The 22088-nt window shown below is 29.9% G+C and overlaps 2 protein-coding genes and 2 long non-coding RNA genes across 6 annotated transcripts; 1 reads left to right on the plus strand and 3 right to left on the minus strand.

Annotated features, from left to right (window-relative positions):
- Positions 1–12581: 12581 nt before the first annotated feature.
- LOC106426132 (serine/threonine-protein phosphatase 5-like) lies at positions 12582–13767 on the minus strand. The gene is made up of 6 exons (XM_048768145.1): positions 13609–13767; positions 13376–13523; positions 13243–13259; positions 13012–13024; positions 12700–12926; positions 12582–12608 (listed from the first exon to the last, which is right to left on the minus strand). The coding sequence occupies exons 1-6, from the start codon at positions 13765–13767 to the stop codon at positions 12582–12584; spliced, it is 591 nt and encodes a 196-aa protein (XP_048624102.1).
- Positions 13768–14193: 426 nt separating this feature from the next.
- Positions 14194–15887, minus strand: LOC125593084. The gene is made up of 3 exons (XR_007328994.1): positions 15781–15887; positions 15311–15507; positions 14194–14214 (listed from the first exon to the last, which is right to left on the minus strand). It is a non-coding gene; the product is annotated as an uncharacterized LOC125593084 (long non-coding RNA).
- Positions 15888–15983: 96 nt separating this feature from the next.
- Positions 15984–17724, plus strand: LOC106426100. Of its 3 annotated transcripts, none has more exons than XR_001285254.3 (8): positions 15984–16135; positions 16243–16295; positions 16411–16485; positions 16568–16699; positions 16861–16977; positions 17056–17211; positions 17309–17360; positions 17449–17724. It is a non-coding gene; the product is annotated as an uncharacterized LOC106426100 (long non-coding RNA). The 3 variants fall into 3 exon arrangements; XR_001285253.3 differs by having other exon boundaries at positions 15985–16135; positions 16595–16699; positions 16869–16977; XR_001285252.3 differs by having other exon boundaries at positions 15987–16135; positions 16595–16699.
- A 1023-nt stretch (positions 17725–18747) lies between these two features.
- LOC106426131 (F-box/LRR-repeat/kelch-repeat protein At1g09650-like) lies at positions 18748–19705 on the minus strand. The gene is made up of 2 exons (XM_048768146.1): positions 19668–19705; positions 18748–19531 (listed from the first exon to the last, which is right to left on the minus strand). Exons 1-2 carry the CDS (start codon positions 19703–19705, stop codon positions 18748–18750), a joined length of 822 nt encoding a protein of 273 aa, XP_048624103.1.
- Between the last annotated feature and the right edge of the window lie 2383 nt (positions 19706–22088).

Consider the following 22088-nt stretch of genomic DNA (forward strand, 5'->3'; position numbering starts at 1 on the left):
GTTAAGGGAAAAAGAGTGCAGCACGCATCTACTCCCTCTGATGAGAACATAACTTGAAATACATGATAGGACACAATCCACTCTGATGAATTAACTCCTTCTTCTTGGACTTGGACCGGTTCAGTTCTCTTGGCAGGTTTGACACTCCTCGCTAAAACTTGAATATCTTGATGGTCGTAGGATAAAATGACTTCAAACCACTTGGAAATCGAAGCTAACATCCATGTCTAACTTTAGGCACCTTCTATCTCTGGTAAGATGGGAATATCGAGTGATATTTTTTATATCATACGAAATTAGGTATTCTGAGACAGCTTGTACATGTCCCACTAAAACAGCCATATCTCGAGTTCTATAATGGAGAATGACTTGATTCAAATTGGAGAAGAAAATAGACTCAAAGCTCTTTCTCTGGAAACCAATTTCATATTTTAATTCTATCTAGAAGGTCTCCTTTTATTGGAAAACTTTTGACCTTCGATTCTGTCTCAAGAATGGAATGTATTCATACATTGATTCTTCTTCAAGTATGATTGATCTATCTCATTTTCTCCTGCTTCTTAAATCTCAAAAAATACTTTGGAAGATTGATGACATTCCTCTTTAGATGTCTATCATTAGCGTGTTATTTGTTGTCTCGTTAAAACCTTGACATGGAAAACCATGTGGGACAAAACCAATGATAAGGAAAAAGAGTACAACCACACGCATCATCATATTCTCCCCCTGGAAGCATCATCTTTGGGAGATGTATTCTCCTCATATATATCATCTTTTTAGGAATTGCTATAAGCATATCCTTAGTCAATAAACTCGTTTGATTGTCAGATAATCTCTTAGACCATTGGACTTCTTATCCATAGCATTATTTTCACACAAAAGATCATATCTTGGTCTATTTGGACTCCTTGTCCAAGTTTCCTTTTATAGACAATCTTCTAAACCTTCACATTATGCATACTTATTCATAGGAGTTATTATTTTGCTTCTTGTGAAAGTTACAAATATGACTATCCCTCTTGTCATACGAAATCACATCTTTCAATCATGAAAGAGATCAGTAAATTTCCAATATCATGATACTTCATGACCAATACTTTTTCTTTCTTTTATATGCTCAATATACCTACGTGGTAATGTTCTCGAGAACTAGCACTTACTACTTCTAGCAGTTCAAATCCTTATGGGGTTTACTGTTTTTACAGTTTATATTCTTTTGAATCTTTCACATAAATTTCATTGTTTCAGTGGCTCTCAGTTCTTTTTCTTTGTTGCCAGACTAAAGAAACTTGAAAGTTGATGCTTCCACCACATAATGTGTTTCTTATAGCAATTTCAGGTCTTTGTGAAAAGTCTTGTGCAACTACTCTTTTGCATCTCATAACTTTTCATCATCTCATTCATTCTTTCACATAATGACCTATTTATGTGCCACTGGTTTTACACCATTAGGTATATGGACTACTTGTCCAAATACTATTCTCTTTCAAAGAGATCTGCATCTATTGTTTCTTTCTCTTTTTCGGTCATTTATCATATTGTGTACACTTTTCAATAGATGGTTCATGATCCTCATTCTCATCAACTGCTACATTGCATGCATAAGTATTCACGACGTCGATTTGATATCGGTTCATATTGTTTGAGACATGACATAGCTATTTGAGATTTCTTTATTCTCAGGTATCTGAATTCTTTCTTGTCATGTTTTCAATCTCTTTTCGAGATCTCTTTTCGAGATCCTTAATATTTCATTCCTTGTTTAAATAGGTTCTAAATCTATTTGACTGATGAAAACCGTATTCTTATATAGCAGATCATTCGTAAGAATCTTCTAGTTCTTCAACGAATATACATATGATTATCTTTCGCATCATTACGAAACCGGTATGGCATACGCGGTTTGCCAAACATTACATTTTCAGTAAACTTCTGGTTTAATTCTACGTTTATCTCCATTTTCTAATCATTGTGTAGTACAATACAATAGTGTCTTGCGTTAATACTTCTGATTGAAGGTATTCAACATTTCCCTTTACTTATTGTCTCAACATTATTTATAAATGACTTCTCAAGTCTATTTCCAGTGTGAACATACTTCTGGATGTTCCACTTACTAGAGATGTGAGATTCTCAAATTCTTCCCCTCGAGATGATAACACTACATTTTTGTCAATCTCGAATTGAATCTCAACTAAAAATCAACAACATACCCAACTTAAAGTCATGTGTTATATCTTAGATCTTTTTGATTTTTGAGACTTGGGAAAAGTATAATGCATTAATGATTTTAAGTTGCGTTCCCATAAGCAAGCATGTATATGCTCCTCTAGAGCTTCCAATAATTTTGATATCACAAGACATTGTACTCACAATAATTTTCTTTCATCTTTAGATGAATGAATCATATCTTTCTTTATTATCATCTTTATTTTCTCAACTTTAAGTGAGAATATGAGTTCTATAAAAAAAATCTTTGGATTTTGACCTTATTTATATCCACATTCACGTCTACAATCACTTTTATGTCCACTTACTTGACCAATGTTTATTTTCTTTCTCAATATAAAATGTCAGATTCTCTTGAAGAGAATGATCATAATCAACTAGACGTGATTTATCATCTTACATCAGTAACTCATTATTATTTTTTCTTGGTCTCAAGGAGACAAAATATAGTTATAAACTTCTTTAATCTCATTTTATCAATACATATGCATCATTGAAATTTTCTTCGAGAAATTTTTACTTATAAACTTAACATCCAACATAGTTGAGATTTATTTACAGACTTAAAGTCTTTTAATATTTAGATGTAAAATACATAATCAGCTTTAGGTAATCACATTCAGATGATTATACATTTCTTTGGGTTGCTCTCCAAAATTCATGGATTTTTTATAGTCAAGCCTTAAGCTTAAAATCCTCGTATAAAATGGTAATATAATAATAAAATTATTTCTAATTATCAAAAATAAATAATACTCCTATAGTAATTATTTTATGAATTAGATCCATATTTTCATACTATTTGACAAGGTTTTAACCAATTAATCAATTTAGTGAACAAATTTTAGATCTCATGTAATAATTTTTATGTAAATTATTTTAAATGATCAAAATTTAATTAACCTTGTGTATAAAGCAAGAAAGAATAAAATACTTATCTTGACAGGAAAAATGCAACGGATATGAAAATTCCAATGCTAATGTTTCTCGTTGGTATAGTTTGATCTCTTCTCTATTACAGAAGATAAATAATCCTGCAATACTTGAAATTTGCTCATATAAATATGTCTATTATTCAATATTAGTATATATGTATAGTCCATTCACCAAAAGAAAATCAGAGTGAAAAACGAAACATAATTATATTCCAGGATACACATCTAACAAACACCTTTTGTAGTATGAAACATGTCAGGTAATATAATAACTATTAATAAATTTCGTTTAATCAACCAACACCAAACCAATAAATCGATTGATACAAGTAAATAAAGCAAGATATTTACCAGCAAGATTTTGTTCTACAAATTATAAAATAATATGCTGTGTCAAATATAAACCAAAACATACCACTACGATACCTTGCTAATAGTTATTCAAATATTAGTATGCTAACAGTTTTATTGTTAAATATATATCTCACACTCAAGTCAATCAACATATATCTGCATGGTCTAACAACTAGATCATCTCGACAGTATGAAAATAATGCATAATACATCATAAGTAATAAGTAAACTAGGATAAGACCCGCGCCTTGCGCGGAATTAAGTTATTATTTTTATTATATTTTGGAGAATGAAACAATAGTTTGGCTTCATTTGGATTAGGGGTGTTCAATCCAGATATCGGGTTGGTTTCGATTCGGTTCGGTTTTTTTCGGTATTTTGGTTAGTAAAATATAACTATTATTCTAAATCCATATTTACTTTGACTTTAATCTTTCACATACTTTTGAAAGATTTCAACTGGACAACTAAATTGATCAGCCAATCTTGTTGCTTTAAATCATTAGTATATATATATATATATATATATATATATATATATATACATATATATATATTATTTAGTTTGAATATTTATTAAATAAAAATTCATATGCGTTATATTTTATGATCATTTGTAACTTGTTATAACAAAAAAAAAAATCTATTGATCACAAAATTTTCAGAGTGAGAATCTTCAAATTTCTAATAATATATAGACGTTTTGAAAAATTCAAAATATAACATATAAGAAAAAATATAAATGTTTTTATTATATATTTAATGTGATTTTTAATATCTTTTAATAATATAAAATTAAAAAAAGAACTAAGATACCAAAATTGTTATCAAATATTTATTATTCATAATAATTAATTTTCATATATACGTTAATCATATTAGGTAATTTCGTAACTTCTAATTAAGGAAAGTGCAAAAACAATATTTGGTAGATTATTTATCAATTCGAATATTCGATAGTTAGTTTAATAAAAAATATAATGTAAGTTAAGATGGACCAACCTATTTTTTTTAAGAATAGTATATTTTATATAGTCATTTATTAAATGAGAATTTATAATCATACACTTCTATGATCATTCATATCGTTTTATAACTGAATATTTAAATCATCGATAACAAAATTTTCAATGTGAAATCTTTAATAAGTTTATAATTTATAAATGTTTTTGAAAATTCATTGAAAGTTTTAATATTAAAATATTTATGTAATCTTATGGTATATAGTTTAATCTATATATATATATATATATATATGTTTTATTATTAAATGATATTTTTTACTCATATGGTTTTAAAATCATGTGTATCTTCTTATAATATTAAATAAAAGTTCATATTAATACAATTTTATGATCATTTGTAACTTATTATGACAAAAAAAAAATAATCTATTGATCACAAAATTTTAAGAATGGTGATATTCAAATTTCTAATAATTTATAGACGTTTTGAAAAATTCAAAATATAACATATAAAAAAATATAAATGTTTTTTATTATATATCTAATGTGATTTTTAATATCTTTTAATAATATAAAAATTTTAAAAAGAATTAAGATACAAAAATTGTTATCAAATATTTATTATTCATAATAATTAATTTTCACATATATGTTAATCATATTAAGTAATTTCGTAGCTTTTATTTAAGGAAAGTGCAAAACATTTTTTGGTACGTTATTTATCAATTCGATAGTTAGTTTAATAAAAAGTGTAATATAAGTTAAGATGGACCAACCTATTTTTCTAAAAATAGTATATTTTATATAGTTATTTATTAAATAAGAATTTATAATCACACGGTTCTATGATCATTCATATCATTTTATAACAAAATATTTAAATCATCGATAACAAAATTTTCAATATGAAATCTTTAATAAGTTTATAATTTATAAATGTTCTTGAAAATTCATTGAAACTTTTAATATTAAAATATTTATGTAATCCTATGGTATATAGTGTTTAATCTATATATATATATATATATTTATTTATTTTATTATTAAATGATATTTTTTACTCATGGTTTTAAAATCATGTGTATCTTCTTATAATAAAAATGTTAAACCATTGATCATTAATTTTTAACATAATAATTTTAATAGTTTTAGTCATTTATTGTCGTTTTTAAAAATTCAAAATATAACATATACGAAAAAATCTAAATTTTACTTTTATAGCTAATTTGATTGTTTAATTTATTTTAATAATATAAAATTAAACAAAAAATGATGGAGGAGATATAAATTGTTATCAAATCTTTATTATTAAAATCATTAATTGTTATATATATATTAGTCATTTATGGTAATTCCGTAGGTTTGATTTAATGAAAGAAAATAACATATCATATCATTATATCATATAGTTTGACCAACTTATGTATCTAACAACATATAAAAATCGAATGTGGACCTACTTATTTTTCAATTGAATGTAATTGACTACCTAATTGAGTGCCACCTATGCATTGGGACCTATTTTAATTAATACAAAATTGAGGTTACATCTTTTCAAATGTTCCTCAATTAATATATAGGGGATATATCACATCATAGTGTATTCACGTAAAAGACTTTTAAATAACTATACTCTAAGCTAATGATTTCTCACGGCTATCAACCATAATTTTGTAACTATCAAACAAGTCTAATAATTCTCTAAACCAGTGGTCTCTCAAACCAACAAATATTTAGCGTGCATGAATTAATCCAGACAATAACACTTCATACGATAGAGAAATAAAACATGTTTGTTATATCGTATGATTCTATGATACAAATCTTTTAGTTAACATTCATTATCCTTGATAAATTATAGCATACAACCATTACGATCAAAATAAAACAAGAAGATGCTACTGTGCAGTTCAAACTTCAAAGCCAATTATTTGAAGTTAATTAATAAAATGAAATTAGCTAAAGCAACTCACGTCAAAGTGATAAATGATCGGATCAAACTGATCACAATTCATATTGACATATTTATACTTTATAATAATAGGTCAGCATATCTATACTAAAACAATATTTGTTTTACGGAATGAAACAAAACAAAATACTTGATAAACAAAGAAACCAATAGCTATTAAACCTTCAATTACTAAGTATAAGGTAACTTATCTCGGTGGTATGACCCAGTACTGGTTAAAGATGAGTTATGACGGTCCCGTATTCAACTCGGCGTGAACCGAATCAAGCTCTGATACCAACGAATTCAAATTAAAGCGATGAATACCAAATCGCCAAACCAAAGTTTTGGATGTATAAGACAGACACCTCGGCTCTGAAACAAAGTCAGAGAATTAATTAAGAATTCTAACTTATTGAATTCTAACTTATACGATTAGATAAACCATCCCAAAACAAAACATGAACAAACTACAAACATGAACAACCGGTTATGAGAAGATTTATCTAATATACTATGGGATATTTTATACGTTTTGAAAATAGTGACTCAATTTGATTTTTGACCCGCGCCTTGCGCGGAATTAAGTTATTATTTTTATTATATTTTGGAGAATGAAACAATAGTTTGGCTTCATTTGGATTAGGTGTGTTCAATCCAGATATCGGGTTGGTTTCGATTCGGTTCGGTTTTTTTCGGTATTTTGGTTAGTAAAATATAACTACTATTCTAAATCCATATTTACTTTGACTTTAGTCTTTCACATATTTTTGAAAGATTTCAACTGGACAACTAAATTGATCAGCCAATCTTGTTGCTTTAAATCATTAGTATATATATATATATATATATATATATTATTTAGTTTGAATATTTATTAAATAAAAATTCATATGCGTTATATTTTATGATCATTTGTAACTTATTATAACAAAAAAATAATCTATTGATCACAAAATTTTCAGAGTGAGAATCTTCAAATTTCTAATAATATATAGACGTTTTGAAAAATTCAAAATATAACATATAAGAAAAAATATAAATGTTTTTATTCTATATTTAATGTGATTTTTTAATATCTTTTAATAATATAAAATTAAAAAAGAACTAAGATACCAAAATTATTATCAAATATTTATTATTCATAATAATTAATTTTCATATATACGTTAATCATATTAGGTAATTTCGTAGCTTCTAATTAAGGAAAGTGCAAAAACAATATTTGGTAGATTATTTATCAATTCGAATATTCGATAGTTAGTTTAATAAAAAATATAATGTAAGTTAAGATGGACCAACCTATTTTTTTAAGAATAGTATATTTTATATAGTCATTTATTAAATGAGAATTTATAATCATACATTTCTATGATCATTCATATCGTTTTATAACTGAATATTTAAATCATCGATAACAAAATTTTCAATGTGAAATCTTTAATAAGTTTATAATTTATAAATGTTTTTGAAAATTCATTGAAAGTTTTAATATTAAAATATTTATGTAATCTTATGGTATATAGTTTAATCTATATATATATATATATGTTTTATTATTAAATGATATTTTTTACTCATATGGTTTTAAAATCATGTGTATCTTCTTATAATATTAAATAAAAGTTCATATTAATACAATTTTATGATCATTTGTAACTTATTATGACAAAAAAAATAATCTATTGATCACAAAATTTTAAGAGTGGTGATCTTCAAATTTCTAATAATTTATAGACGTTTTGAAAAATTCAAAATATAACATATAAAAAAATATAAATGTTTTTTATTATATATTTAATGTGATTTTTAATATCTTTTAATAATATAAATTTTTTAAAAAGAACTAAGATACAAAAATTGTTATCAAATATTTATTATTCATAATAATTAATTTTCACATATATGTTAATCATATTAGGTAATTTCGTAGCTTTTATTTAAGGAAAGTGCAAAACATTTTTTGGTACGTTATTTATCAATTCGATAGTTAGTTTAATAAAAAGTGTAATATAAGTTAAGATGGACCAACCTATTTTTCTAAGAATAGTATATTTTATATAGTTATTTATTAAATAAGAATTTATAATCATACGGTTCTATGATCATTCATATCATTTTATAACAAAATATTTAAATCATCGATAACAAAATTTTCAATCTGAAATCTTTAATAAGTTTATAATTTATAAATGTTCTTGAAAATTTATTGAAACTTTTAATATTAAAATATTTATGTAATCCTATGGTATATAGTGTTTAATCTATATATATATATATATATTATTATTAAATGATATTTTTTACTCATATGGTTTTAAAATCATGTGTATCTTCTTATAATTAAAATGTTAAACCATTGATCATTAATTTTTAACATAATAATTTTAATAGTTTTAGTCATTTATTGTCGTTTTTAAAAATTCAAAATATAACATATACGAAAAATCTAAATTTTACTTTTATAGCTAATTTGATTGTTTAATTTATTTTAATAATATAAAATTAAACAAAAAATGATGGAGGAGATATAAATTGTTATCAAATCTTTATTATTAAAATCATTAATTGTCATATATATATTAGTCATTTATGGTAATTCCGTAGGTTTGATTTAAGGAAAGAAAATAACATATAATATCATTATATCATATAGTTTGAATAACTTATGTATCTAACAACATTTAAAAATCGAATGTGGACCTACTTATTTTTCAATTGAATGTAATTGACTACATAATTGAGTGCCTCCTATGCATTGAGATCTATTTTAATTAATACAAAATTGAGGTTACATCTTTTCAAATGTTTCTCAATTAATATATAGGGGATTTGATTTTTGAACGTATTAAATCACATCTTAAAGAAACATACTCCTACACGTCGCTACACTAAAGCAAGAAGAGCGCAAGCCAATTAAATTATGACCGATATTAGGAATACTTAGCTTTTAGATAGACGGATACGACTCAGCACGTCGACTAGGGTTTTTAAATTTTACTCAGCTTGTTGTGAACAGAAAGAAAGAGGGATTATGTTAATCTTATTATTCCATAGGCAAGTATATATATATAGATACAAAGCTAGGGTTCTATAACTCTAGAACATAGGCTTAATGGGCTTAATGGAGATCCACACGATTGGTTCATAGCAAATGTGTGTTTTGCTTTGTCTGACTTTTAGCTAAAGGCCATCATCTCTTCCTTGTCATTTTCGGATCCGACAAAGCAAGGGAGACTTTTTAAGGATGAGAATGTCCAAAGTCTTTTATGCTAGAAAGTAAGCACTAAAGTCTTCGTACACTATTCTCTTACTAATAATTAACTAGGATAAGAAGTTATTATTTTTATTATATTTTGGAGAATGAAACAATATTTTGGCTTCATTTGGATTAGGGGTGTTCAATCCAGATATCAGATTGGTTTCGGTTCGGTTCAGTTTTTTTCGGTATTTTGGTTAGTAAAATATAACTACTATTCTAAATCCATATTTACTTTGACTTTAATCTTTCACATACTTTTGAAAGATTTCAACTGGACAACTAAATTGATCAGCCAATCTTGTTGCTTTAAATCATTAGTATATATATATATATATTTATTTAGTTTGAATATTTATTAAATAAAAATTATATGCGTTATATTTTATGATCATTTGTAACTTATTATAACAAAAAAAATAATCTATTGATCACAAAATTTTCAGAGTGAGAATCTTCAAATTTCTAATAATATATAGACGTTTTTAAAAATTCAAAATATAACATATAAGAAAAAATATAAATGTTTTTATTATATATTTAATGTGATTTTTTAATATCTTTTAATAATATAAAATTTAAAAAAAAAGAACTAAGATACCAAAATTGTTATCAAATATTTATTATTCATAATAATTAATTTTCATATATACGTTAATCATATTAGGTAATTTCGTAGCTTCTAATTAAGGAAAGTGCAAAAACAAAATTTGGTAGATTATTTATCAATTCGAATATTCGATAGTTAGTTTAATAAAAAATATAATGTAAGTTAAGATGGACCAATCTATTTTTTTAAGAATAATATATTTTATATAGTCATTTATTAAATGAGAATTTATAATCATACAGTTCTATGATCATTCATATCGTTTTATAACTGAATATTTAAATCAACGATAACAAAATTTTCAATGTGAAATCTTTAATAAGTTTATAATTTATAAATGTTTTTAAAAATTCATTGAAAGTTTTAATATTAAAATATTTATGTAATCTTATGGTATATAGTTTAATCTATATATATATATATATATGTTTTATTATTAAATGATATTTTTTACTCATATGGTTTTAAATCATGTGTATCTTCTTATAATATTAAATAAAAGTTCATATTAATACAATTTTATGATCATTTGTAACTTATTATGACAAAAAAATAATCTATTGATCACAAAATTTTAAGAGTGGGGATCTTCAAATTTCTAATAATTTATAGACGTTTTGAAAAATTCAAAATATAACATATAAAAAAAATAGAAATTTTTTTTATTATATATTTAATGTGATTTTAATATCTTTTAATAATATAAAATTTAAAAAAAGAACTAAGATACAAAAATTGTTATCAAATATTTATTATTCATAATAATTAATTTTCACATATATGTTAATCATATTAGGTAATTTCGTAGCTTTTATTTAAGGAAAGTGCAAAACATTTTTTGGTACATTATTTATCAATTCGATAGTTAGTTTAATAAAAAGTGTAATATAAGTTAAGAAGGACCAACCTATTTTTCTAAGAATAGTATATTTTATATAGTTATTTATTAAATAAGAATTTATAATCATACGGTTCTATGATCATTCATATCATTTTATAACAAAATATTTAAATCATCGATAACAAAATTTTCAATCTGAAATCTTTAATAAGTTTATAATTTATAAATGTTCTTGAAAATTCATTGAAAGTTTTAATATTAAAATATTTATGTAATCTTATGGTATATAGTGTTTAATCTATATATATATATATATATATATATTTTTTATTTTATTATTAAATGATATTTTTTACCTATATGTTTTTAAAATCATGTGTATCTTCTTATAATAAAAATGTTAAACCATTGATCATTAATTTTTAACATAATAATTTTAATAGTTTTAGTCATTTATTGTCGTTTTTAAAAATTCAAAATATAACATATACGAAAAAATCTAAATTTTACTTTTATAGCTAATTTGATTGTTTAATTTATTTTAATAATATAAAATTAAACAAAAAATGATGGAGGAGATATAAATTGTTATCAAATCTTTATTATTAAAATCATTAATTGTCATATATATATTAGTCATTTATGGTAATTCCGTAGGTTTTATTTAAGGAAAGAAAATAGCATATCATATCATTATATCATATAGTTTGACCAACTTATGTATCTAACAACATATAGAAATCGAATGTGGACCTACTTATTTTTCAATTGAATGTAATTGACTACCTAATTGAGTGCCACCTATGCATTGGGGCCTATTTTAATTAATACAAAATTGAGGTTACATCTTTTCAAATGTTTCTCGGTAGTTTAGACATTGCAGTCTTTGTATGAATAACTAACTAATCTGTTCATTAGAGAAGAGCTTGAAAATTAGATAAATAGCTTTTGGTTTAACAAAGATCTCTCAAGAACAATTACACATATATAACTAAGTGAGAATAAAAACAGAGGACACAACAGAGAGACAAAACAGAGCAATGGGACAGCCACTTATTCACTTTGAGCATTATTACTGTGACTGAAGCAGAATCATTTTTTGTTTTGTCGTTTTGGACATATAGTTAGAACAAGATCTGTCATTTTGAGGGACTCTCTCTCTCTCTCTTGGACATATAATTAGAACAAGATCTGTCATTTTGTTATATGAGTAGAACAAGGGTTGTAATCAGAAGACAAAACGAAGTCATTTGGGACAAGACAAAATTTCCTACCAAAACACACAAGAAAAAAGAAATGATTTCACTGTTTATGCCATGCATCCACACGTGGATGATATGCACAAGTGTCAAGATTAGTCTATCACCATGGATCTGCACTTGGATGATAGACTGCTTTGAAACGAGTTATATGTGGGACTAGTGCTGGAGCTGTTAATCAGATGAAAGAACCATCACTGTCACACTGTAAAACAAAGGTTTATTTGACTTAGCAAAGTAAAAACCAAGTAGAATGGGAGAGAGAGAGAGGGAGAGAGAGAGAGAGAGAGGTTTACCCGGTCACAGTAGTTTGGAGCCGAGAAAACCGTGATAAGTTGGCTATGGTGCATAACCTCAAATCCATCATCCTTGACCTCATGCGATCGTATGATCAACTTTAAGTTGTTATCGGTGAGGAACTTGGTAGTTACATCTTCCCCAAACATAACTCCACACCCTCTTTTGATAGGGGCTCTTCCAAGAGAGGTTTGGGGATCGGACCAGAGAAGATCAGACATTAGTCCTATAAAGAATATCTTTCAACATAAGATACTGGAATATCTTGGTAAAAAGGAATATTCTATAACTAACCATAAATAAAAAGTTACCTTCGTCCGGCGGCTGACAAAACCGGTTAATGTCTCAATTCTCAGAGAGCTTCACGCCATCATGGGTGAAGAGGCCCCCATGAACGACAAAAATTTGGTCGTTGATGAGATGAGCCAAAGGCAAAAAGCAAAACGCTTGAGAGAAAAGTTCCACACACTGCTCGCCCACTTTATAGAACACTTCACGATGAAAACCGAAACTCTCATTCATTCCATCGCTCTCGTGATTACTCTAGCAAGGTAAATAGCTGCAAACAAAAAAAAACAAAAACCTTGAACATCAACTAGTAATAGAAAAGAAAGAACAAACTTTAACAAAAACCTTGAACATCAACTAGTAACAGAAAAGAAGCACAAACTTAACCTTCAAGACACGTTGCCTTAAATGCAAATAGTGTGAGGATCACCTCAAGTGAAAAGGCTCCTCGGTCCACGAAGTCACCATTGAAGAGATAGGGATTCTCCTTTGAAGGGAACCCGTTCAGCTCAAAAATATGGATCAAATCATAAAACTGCACAAAAGTCGAACTGTCGTGTGGATAACCAATAAAGAGATGGATTTTATAGATAGAGATTAGAAAAAGAAAAGTTTATTACCTGCCCATGAATATCAACACAAACTGTGATATGAGCATCATCTACTAAGCTTATGGAAGCTAGAGAGGTAACGGGCTGGAAAATCTTCATGGCCTTTGACACGATCTGATAGATGTAGCGCTTATGAATCATCCTCTGATTCTTAAAATGTTGAACCATGTCCATCACAAAATCAGATGTCACAATGTCTCCATCAATTCTAGGTCCCAAATAGGAATCTTCTACCTCTACAAAAAAAAATATCATAAAGTGATGATGATGATTATGATGAAAGCAAAGAGGAGTCAAACCTATAGTTTGAAAGTCCTCGATGGTAGGCTTCTTGAAAATTCTTCTTCTCCATCTTAAAAGCAACGTGCTTAAGGTTTGTCTTACTGCTTCTTGATTCCTCCCAATGATAGTCACAATGTTATCTTCTTCTAGATGATGGTCTTGTAACTCTATCTTTTTAACTTTTATTTATCTTATGTTTGTCTGTATTCATTTGTTTCTTCTCTCCGGTTCGGAAATACAATTAATCTGAGAGCGGTGGCTCTTATCGCCGGCGATAAAAAACGTCCGAGGATGTATTCAACTCATTAAAAAAAAACATCATTAGAAGTCCACCTGCCCCATCATTCATCATGCACAAAACTACTAATAATTCAAATTATGCAGCTCCATTAACAAATAAAAAGGACACAAGATTCTCCCTAACATAATCATGTTCACATTTGCTTCCAATGATCTAGTTCAGTTCTCTGCCTAATGTTTCTACTCAAATTTTAAATAAGCCAGTCAGGCCGTCTCAAACTCTAAAGAGACCATGTTCAAAAAAAAAAATAAGGCCCTTTTTACTAACCTGAAATCATTTATGTTTTTCTGGCAAAATATTGTTATAATATATAGTAAATACACCGATCTAATTTGAGTGGAAGAAACATCTTTTGGTTTTATAACTAAAACCTTATGAAAAGCACCTCTCTGAGACTATGAATTTTTCAGTTTCTTTTTTCTTTTGATTTTTTTTTGTATCCACAATCATGAGTTATAATCTATAAGAAAATTAATAGAGCAATAGAACATCGATAGTGGTTAGACCAAAAGCCGCAGATTCTTTATTTGATTAAACAAGAAGTTGGAGACTCTTCATTTTTCTTCTAGATAGAAGCTTAGACTAGTCATTCTTCTTTGCGTTTACTATTTTTTGTAAAAGTTGCAAAAAATTATATATTTCTTTCTTTATTTATAATCACTAATTAAATAATAGTTTCCTAAATATAATCAAATTAGAATATTAACTTTCTAAATTTACATTGAATATTTAATCAAACAACAACAGCTATTTTTTACTTTCCAAAATATATTAATTGATATAAATGTTAATTTTTTCCTGACTTATTGCATTTTTGTTGGTTATGTAAACAAAATCAAATTTGTAATTTATATTTATTGGTTAATAAATACGAAAATTAAATTTAAATATAGCTATCTGATTTTTAATAAATATATGATTTTAAATTTATAACTATTACTAAAATAAAAAAAAATTATGGACCCTCTAAAATTTTGGACCATGTTCGACCGCTCCACTTGCACGTGCTAAAAGACGGTCCTAAAGCCCGTCTTCAGAAGCCTAGATGAGAGCTATATTTTTTTGTTCATACCAAAGGCTATGGCTAATCATATGTAACAAGAGAAACGCTGAAAGCAGAAAGCTTACTGGTTACTCCAATCTGTTGTATCCTCATTAACAAGGTGAGTCCATTTAGTTCTTCCACTGCGACCAAAGTGCTTGACTTGCATGACTTTTGGCAGAATCGATTTGTCCAACCTATTCTTCTCCAGTTGGTGCAGAGAAGTCTCGCTGAATATTACCATCGATTCCCACGGATCCTGCCTGGAAGAGGCAACCTTGTACTAGTATTTGTACATTAAATTTCAGTTCTTTTTGGGTGTGGAACGTAATAAAAAAAATATCATATTTACTAGCTAAAGCATGAAATTGCATGGAGGTTTACAAGTGATCAGGATGCTAGTAATGAATGATATATCACCCCCTTGCTGATGTAATATATTTACATAATAGGAAGCAAATCCTTTTGGTAATTTGCAAATTCAAATCACCCCCACCTGTATAATAAAACAAACGTGCTTCTACACTTACAACAAAGCATATGAAAGAACAATTACTTGCAAATGCCAAAGTGATTCCATTGTTGTTCCTATGGGTAGTTTCACCATTGCAACATCCAACAAGGAGGTAACTGTTTGGAAGCCTAAAAAAATAGCACACATGAGCGCTGCAACTCTCAAACTAACGTCAGATTAGTTTAGATGGGCAAATTTAGACACGTGGCATGATTCTAAAAAAAAATCCGATGGGCTTTAGTTCAATCGTTAGTTTCTGGCCTAATCTTCTTCACAAGAGATTATCTAACCTAACCTGAAATCTATCGTTTCCGATTCCCCTTCCCCGGTGAAGAAACGCTCCTCCGTATGGCAATCAATCAACACGACCCACTTATCCCATCCTCTCCTCCTGACTGTACGTTTAACTCATTCATATAAGCTTAGTACAGAGTATATATATATACCTTCTCTGTTATCTCTCCAAATCCTCTACGTTTTTCTTATTAGTCTAATTGCTACCAGAATGGCAACTTCTCAGCTCCATTTGCCCGACTTGAAGGCAGGCTGTTTCTTAGGTATTTTACCACAGATCTCCTTCTATTCGTTTTCCTGATTATGATTTAGATCATCAATTTGTTTTGTCTTTCTTTGATTTTTTTTTTTTTTTTTTTTTTTTTTGTGTTTGTCCAGATTGGATCTGATTATGTTTGATTATCAATCATGTGTTTGGGGATTTGTTCGATTCTGAATTGACGAGTGTCTAATGTAAGTTGAGCCCATTGTCACCTTTTCTTGGATTGGTTATATTTTTTTTTGTGTGGATTGATTTTGATTGATCTCAGTGTAGATCCTTGGATTTGTTTCATTGCTTCAGGTTCTATCGGGTTTGGATGTTTTCCTCTGAGATATGGAGCAACTTTTTGTCTGGCCAAGCTTTTACCATTGTCGGCCTCACTCATTCCAAGAAGCAATCCACTAGGTGTTTCTTAATGTTGGTTTGCTCTTATCGTGCATGTAGATATGAACAAGAGCAGTTTGACAAGCAAGTTCTCCTTATTCTAATTAGATAAACTCCACCTGATATATTGGCATCTTCTTCCCTCTTATTTTGACTGTCGTTTGACACTTATCCTCTTTCAGTTTAACAGGTGATGGAACAGAGAAAACAACATCTTCATCAAAGGTGGTTCATGCCCAGAAAATTGAACCACTCACCGTTTCTAGCTAAATGAATATGTTATCACTGTACACCCTCAGGTGAACGTTTCATCTATCTAAGTTGAAAACTCTTCGAAATTACTCTGCTCATTCTGCATGTTATTCAATGTTTCACAGATAAAATTGAGTTTCTCTGCACAGCCAAAAAGACCTGTTCAGCCAGATAACGTTTGGTGTTATATTGGATGCTCCAAATGTTCAAAGAAACTACTGCGCGAGATATCTTCACACATGTATGTTTTGTGAAAAGACCGATGCTGACGGTTGTCCGAGGTCAGGAATTTTCAACTTTGTATCTTTCACATGTAATAAACCAAGCTGTATAGTCCCCATGACTAATGTTCTAAGACGTTACCTTTCCTGTCTACAGGTACCGTGTGGAACTGTCGTTGTCAGACCACGCAAATATTGTATCAGGTCAAGTAAGTCACTTATAAACCTCTCCTAATAATGAAAGTTCGATCAAAACAACTATACATATCAGCCTCGCTTTCTCTGCATACATTGCAGGTAACAGCTAGGGACAGCGCTCCAGTTTTTAAAAATAACGGCCAAATCAACTGACTGGAGACAAATCTTAAAAGGATAGCCACATCGCTAGGAATAGCTATCAAAAAGGCTGACACAAAATACACATAGATTGCTTTGTTTTTGAATTAATCTCTAAAGAGAAAGAGGTTCATCCTCCCACGTTTCTTAAAACAACAAGAACAAATTCGTTTAGTACACATCTTGGTTCATAGAGTCAAAGCTTTGGTACATGAATTTCTTCAAACTGTTTCTCTTCATAGGTCTTAATTCCACTGTCACTTGAAACAACGAGGAAAAAGAACGTCCCAACTAGCAGACCATCTTTCATTTACACATCGTGGTTTAACAGTCACCAGGCTACATGTTTAACATTTGGAACTTTGTATGTCTTCATCAGAAGTATCAAATTCTTAAATTATTCCTGCAAAACATGATAACAAAAAATTGTTGCAGGGGAAATAATCGAGCTATACTCTCAATTTCATAAAGTAATTGCAAACAATTTGGGCCCCAAAGCACATTCTCGATTAAATAGATTCTTCCATATTCTTTTTATTTCCTTCTTCTTGTCAACTTCCTATGTTCATCAATTTGATATATTAACTGAAACAAACATATATTATAAAACATCATTTGTTGTTACATAATATATACTAATTATTATTTATGATGTCATTGAAACTATTTATATATTACTTCAAAATATAACGTTTTATAATTTTATCACATTAGATTTGATTTTAAATTAATTTAGCTTGGAGGTAATTGTATTAATTTATTATCGTGAAAAGTTAGTTACTATAATAATATTAAAATCTGATACTCTTAAAAATAAAAAATATTAGTTTTTAATTTTTTTCAACTATATCAAAACTGAAATGAAAATCAAATAGAAAAAAATATAAATCATTATATTTTCCTTAATTTTTAATTTAATAATTTTATATTTTTTGACAAAAAAAAGAATTGTTAGTGGTCTTTTCAATTCAAGACCAACAAAATTTAATAAAACTTAAAATATAATTTTAGAATAAAAAGATTACATTTATTATTTCCAGTAAAAAATAAAATTTCAAATACTTTATAAAATTAAAATATATTTTGAGATCAAATAGTTTTAGTGTAAAATTATCCGGTCGTAGGGCGGACCAACCCCTAGTATTATATAAAAAAGAAGAAGATTAAATTACAAAGAAACCCCCTCAAACTGAAGTATCTATATACGAAAAAAAAAAAGCTTAACAAAGAAGGCATGATTAAATTACAAAGAAAAATGGTTTAATTTGAGAACAAACTAGGGAAATAACAAACAGGATATTCAGGGGCTTTAGGAAAGGAGTCTAAAACATAGGATTTGGTATGGAGATCATGTATCACCAGTGGTGGACCACGCCTATAACCAAGCAATAATATGGTCTCGTCTACAATAGCTATTGGCAACAGTGCTGGTCGGGGAAAATGAGGAGGGTCATGAAAAGTGGTTTTGGTGAGATCTATCGAACACATTTGCTTCCATGTCATCATCATGTTGTAGCCGCCGAGTGACCATATCACTTGGGTTTTGGTGGGATAGATTTTGAGGGATATATGCAAGCGGTTATCGAGGATGCACAAGACGACAAAGCGAGGGTCAGGTACATGGGAAAAGGGTGCGTTACAGATGACTTGAAAAGTTTCCGTGTGAAGATCAAAAGACAACAACTTGGTTTCTTTACACTCGGTTAACCAATAAAGTGACCCGTCAAAATACACAGGCTTCTGGCCATCAAGAATCCGATACGGAGAAGCAGGGAGGACGTAAATCCAAGCATTAGTGGTAAAGTCAAAAACTTCACAAGTGGTGGCATTGTCCAGGTCAAACTCAAATGAGTTAAAGAGCCAAACCGGCTTGTATGTGCCCCTGACTTTGTCTTTGCCGAATCCTAGCTGAGGTTCTCGCGTGGGCCAGACTCTCTTTCTACGCGCGCCAGAGTGAGAGATGATGAGCGGCTGAACCCTCGAAAGAGGAAAGCTTCGGCGCCATCTAGTGGCGGGATTAAAAACGACACTCGGGTGGCAGTTGCTGAAAAGGCATACAAGTCTATCACAAGAACCATAGCAAACCTTGTCTCTCCTTGTAGGGAACTTGATGCTACGAATTACAGAAGACCCCACCACAATATTAGCTTCTTCTTCTTTAACTTCTTCTTCTTCATTACCAAACCCGGTCACGTATAGGACATCTGGACCTCGTCATTTCTTACATGTTTGATCCAAAAATAGTGTGTTTGTCGGATTCATACAATGAAAAATTTAAGAAATAGATTTCTTAAATTCTTGAAGCTAAAGAGAAATCAACATAGAAATCAAATGGAAAAAGAACATCAAAAAAAATTTATTGATTAAAGATTATATTACATGTATGATTACAAGTGTAAATAAATCTAAGAACCAATAAGCTCTTTGTATGAAGTGTTTAATATGTAAAATGGGAGAAGAGAGATCTTTTGATAAAGAGAGGTATCTCTTTATTTATACAAGGAAGAAGCTAGGGCTTCATAGTAAAATGAGTCTAATTTATTGTCTAATGGGCCTTGAGGGAGGATGTAAATCCACCCCCAACAGTAAGCCCACCCCAAGTTCGTAGAGAAAGATGAAGTCGATCTCTATGAATTTATTAGACAATTAACTAGGCACATTCATGCCTGTGACGATTTAGACGAGTTATTTTGAATTTGTGCCTAGTAAAAGGCGAGTTTGCTTTAAACTCGTGCTTAGCGAAAGACAAGTTTACTGGACTCACGTTGAGACAAAGGCGAGTTTACTGAGAACTTGTGCCTATTAGAAGGAGAGTTTCTGTAAACTCATGCCTAGCCAAAGGCGAGTTTTTGTAAACTCGTGTCTAACAATAAACGAGTCGGCCGCAAACTCGTGCCTAATAAAAAGCAAGTTCGATTTAAACTCGTGCCTAAAATATAAATTTACCGAACTATTGTCGACCCGAAGTCTCGTGTTGAGATCGTGTGTGCCGAGCAAGTTGTTGGCGTGTATGCTTGTCTGGCTATGATAACGTTGAGAAATGTGCTGGTTTGTGTCGCTTGTACTGCTTCCGGCAAGCTCGTAGGTGAAAGCTCATCTTTCGAAGCGTGAGAACATGATGGTGGCAATTGCTTGTTGATTCTCTTTGGCCCACGATCGCTGGCTCGCAAAAAATATGATCATGGTCAGATCAATTAAACCACAAGGCATAACCAACTTCGGCATAATCAATAAACAAGCTGCTGACTTGCTTTTGCTTAGTGTTCACAAGTTGATTTGATAGTAGTAATATAATAATTACTAAGCAATGTGCATGTCACGGATAATAAAACAAGCACCACTGAGTTTATAAAATTTAAGTATACGAGAAACTTATCTTTGAGGATAAGTAGTCGCGAGTTGTTGGAGATGAGAACTTATCTCTTCCTTTTTTGTTTTTTGTTTTTTTTTTTGAAGTAGATGACCCTGAGCTGAGGCCAGGCTGGTCATGGTCCATCATATGCTCCTCTGTTTTCTTCTCTCTCTTATTTTTTTTTTGGAGCTTGAATCTGCTGATGACGTATAAAGATGCAGGTAAAGCCATGTCTCATACTTCCATGGCAAGACCAGAGCTGTATTTGTGATGGCAAGCTCGGGCTTCTCGGTGTTGGCGAGGTAAGGACGTTGCTAACATCCTTTTTGACGTGTTTTTATCTTGGAAACATTGAGCCAACGAGCCCTGTGCATGCGGTGACAACGTTGCCGCTGAGCCGAGGAATAGCACCAGATCTGTGATGTTCCTGACCAGTGATAACATCTCCAGTGGTGCTATTGTCGTGGTTGGTCTTGACCTTGGAGCAGAACCGTTGAGAGGTTCCTGCAATGTTGCAGCACGTTCATCACCATTTTTGGCTGAACTCAAGATCTTCATCTTGGAGCAATGGCCGAAGGAATCAGGGAAAGGTCCGGAGAAACGGTTACTGGCGAGATCAAGAATGCAGAGACCTTGAAACCCAGCGAAGCTGAGATGGACAGAACTTTCCACACTCGTCAAGGTTGCCGATTATGCTGCTGCAACTTGGAAAACTCTGAAGTCAACTCGTCTTTGAGGTGGTTATGGGATCAAGTAGTCTCAGCTTGCTCAGCTTGCCTAAAGAACATGTTCCTCAACGCTCCCGCAAACTCCCGGAGCGCAGATAATCCAATGACATGTGAGCGTTGGTTGGCTCAGAGATGGACCAAGGGACAAGAGCAACAATACTGATCGATCACCATGACTAACCGCAGAGACAAGAGTCTTCTCTAGAGCTTATGTCACTTCCCCAGAGTTTCTGCTATTTAGTCTCAGATAAAGACAAGGGCTTTTGAAGAAGAAGAAAGCTCACGGAGTTGTATGCTCGTGTCACCAAAGCTCCTTCATTCCTTTAACAGCTGCTTAAGAGCTACATGCCGATGAGTTTGACCCATCAAGATTTGAACTGGTGAGTTCAATACCAAGACAAGATCAGAGCTTCATTTGTGAGCTAGAGAGACACCCATGAATCTCTGGAACTCGACCAACTTCTTACAACCGTTTAGGAGGTCAGCTTGGCTGAAGCATCTTGTTCTCAATGTCAAACTGA

Source organism: Brassica napus, chromosome C9 (genome assembly GCF_020379485.1).
Source record: "Brassica napus cultivar Da-Ae chromosome C9, Da-Ae, whole genome shotgun sequence".
NCBI classification, from domain to species: domain Eukaryota; kingdom Viridiplantae; phylum Streptophyta; class Magnoliopsida; order Brassicales; family Brassicaceae; genus Brassica; species Brassica napus.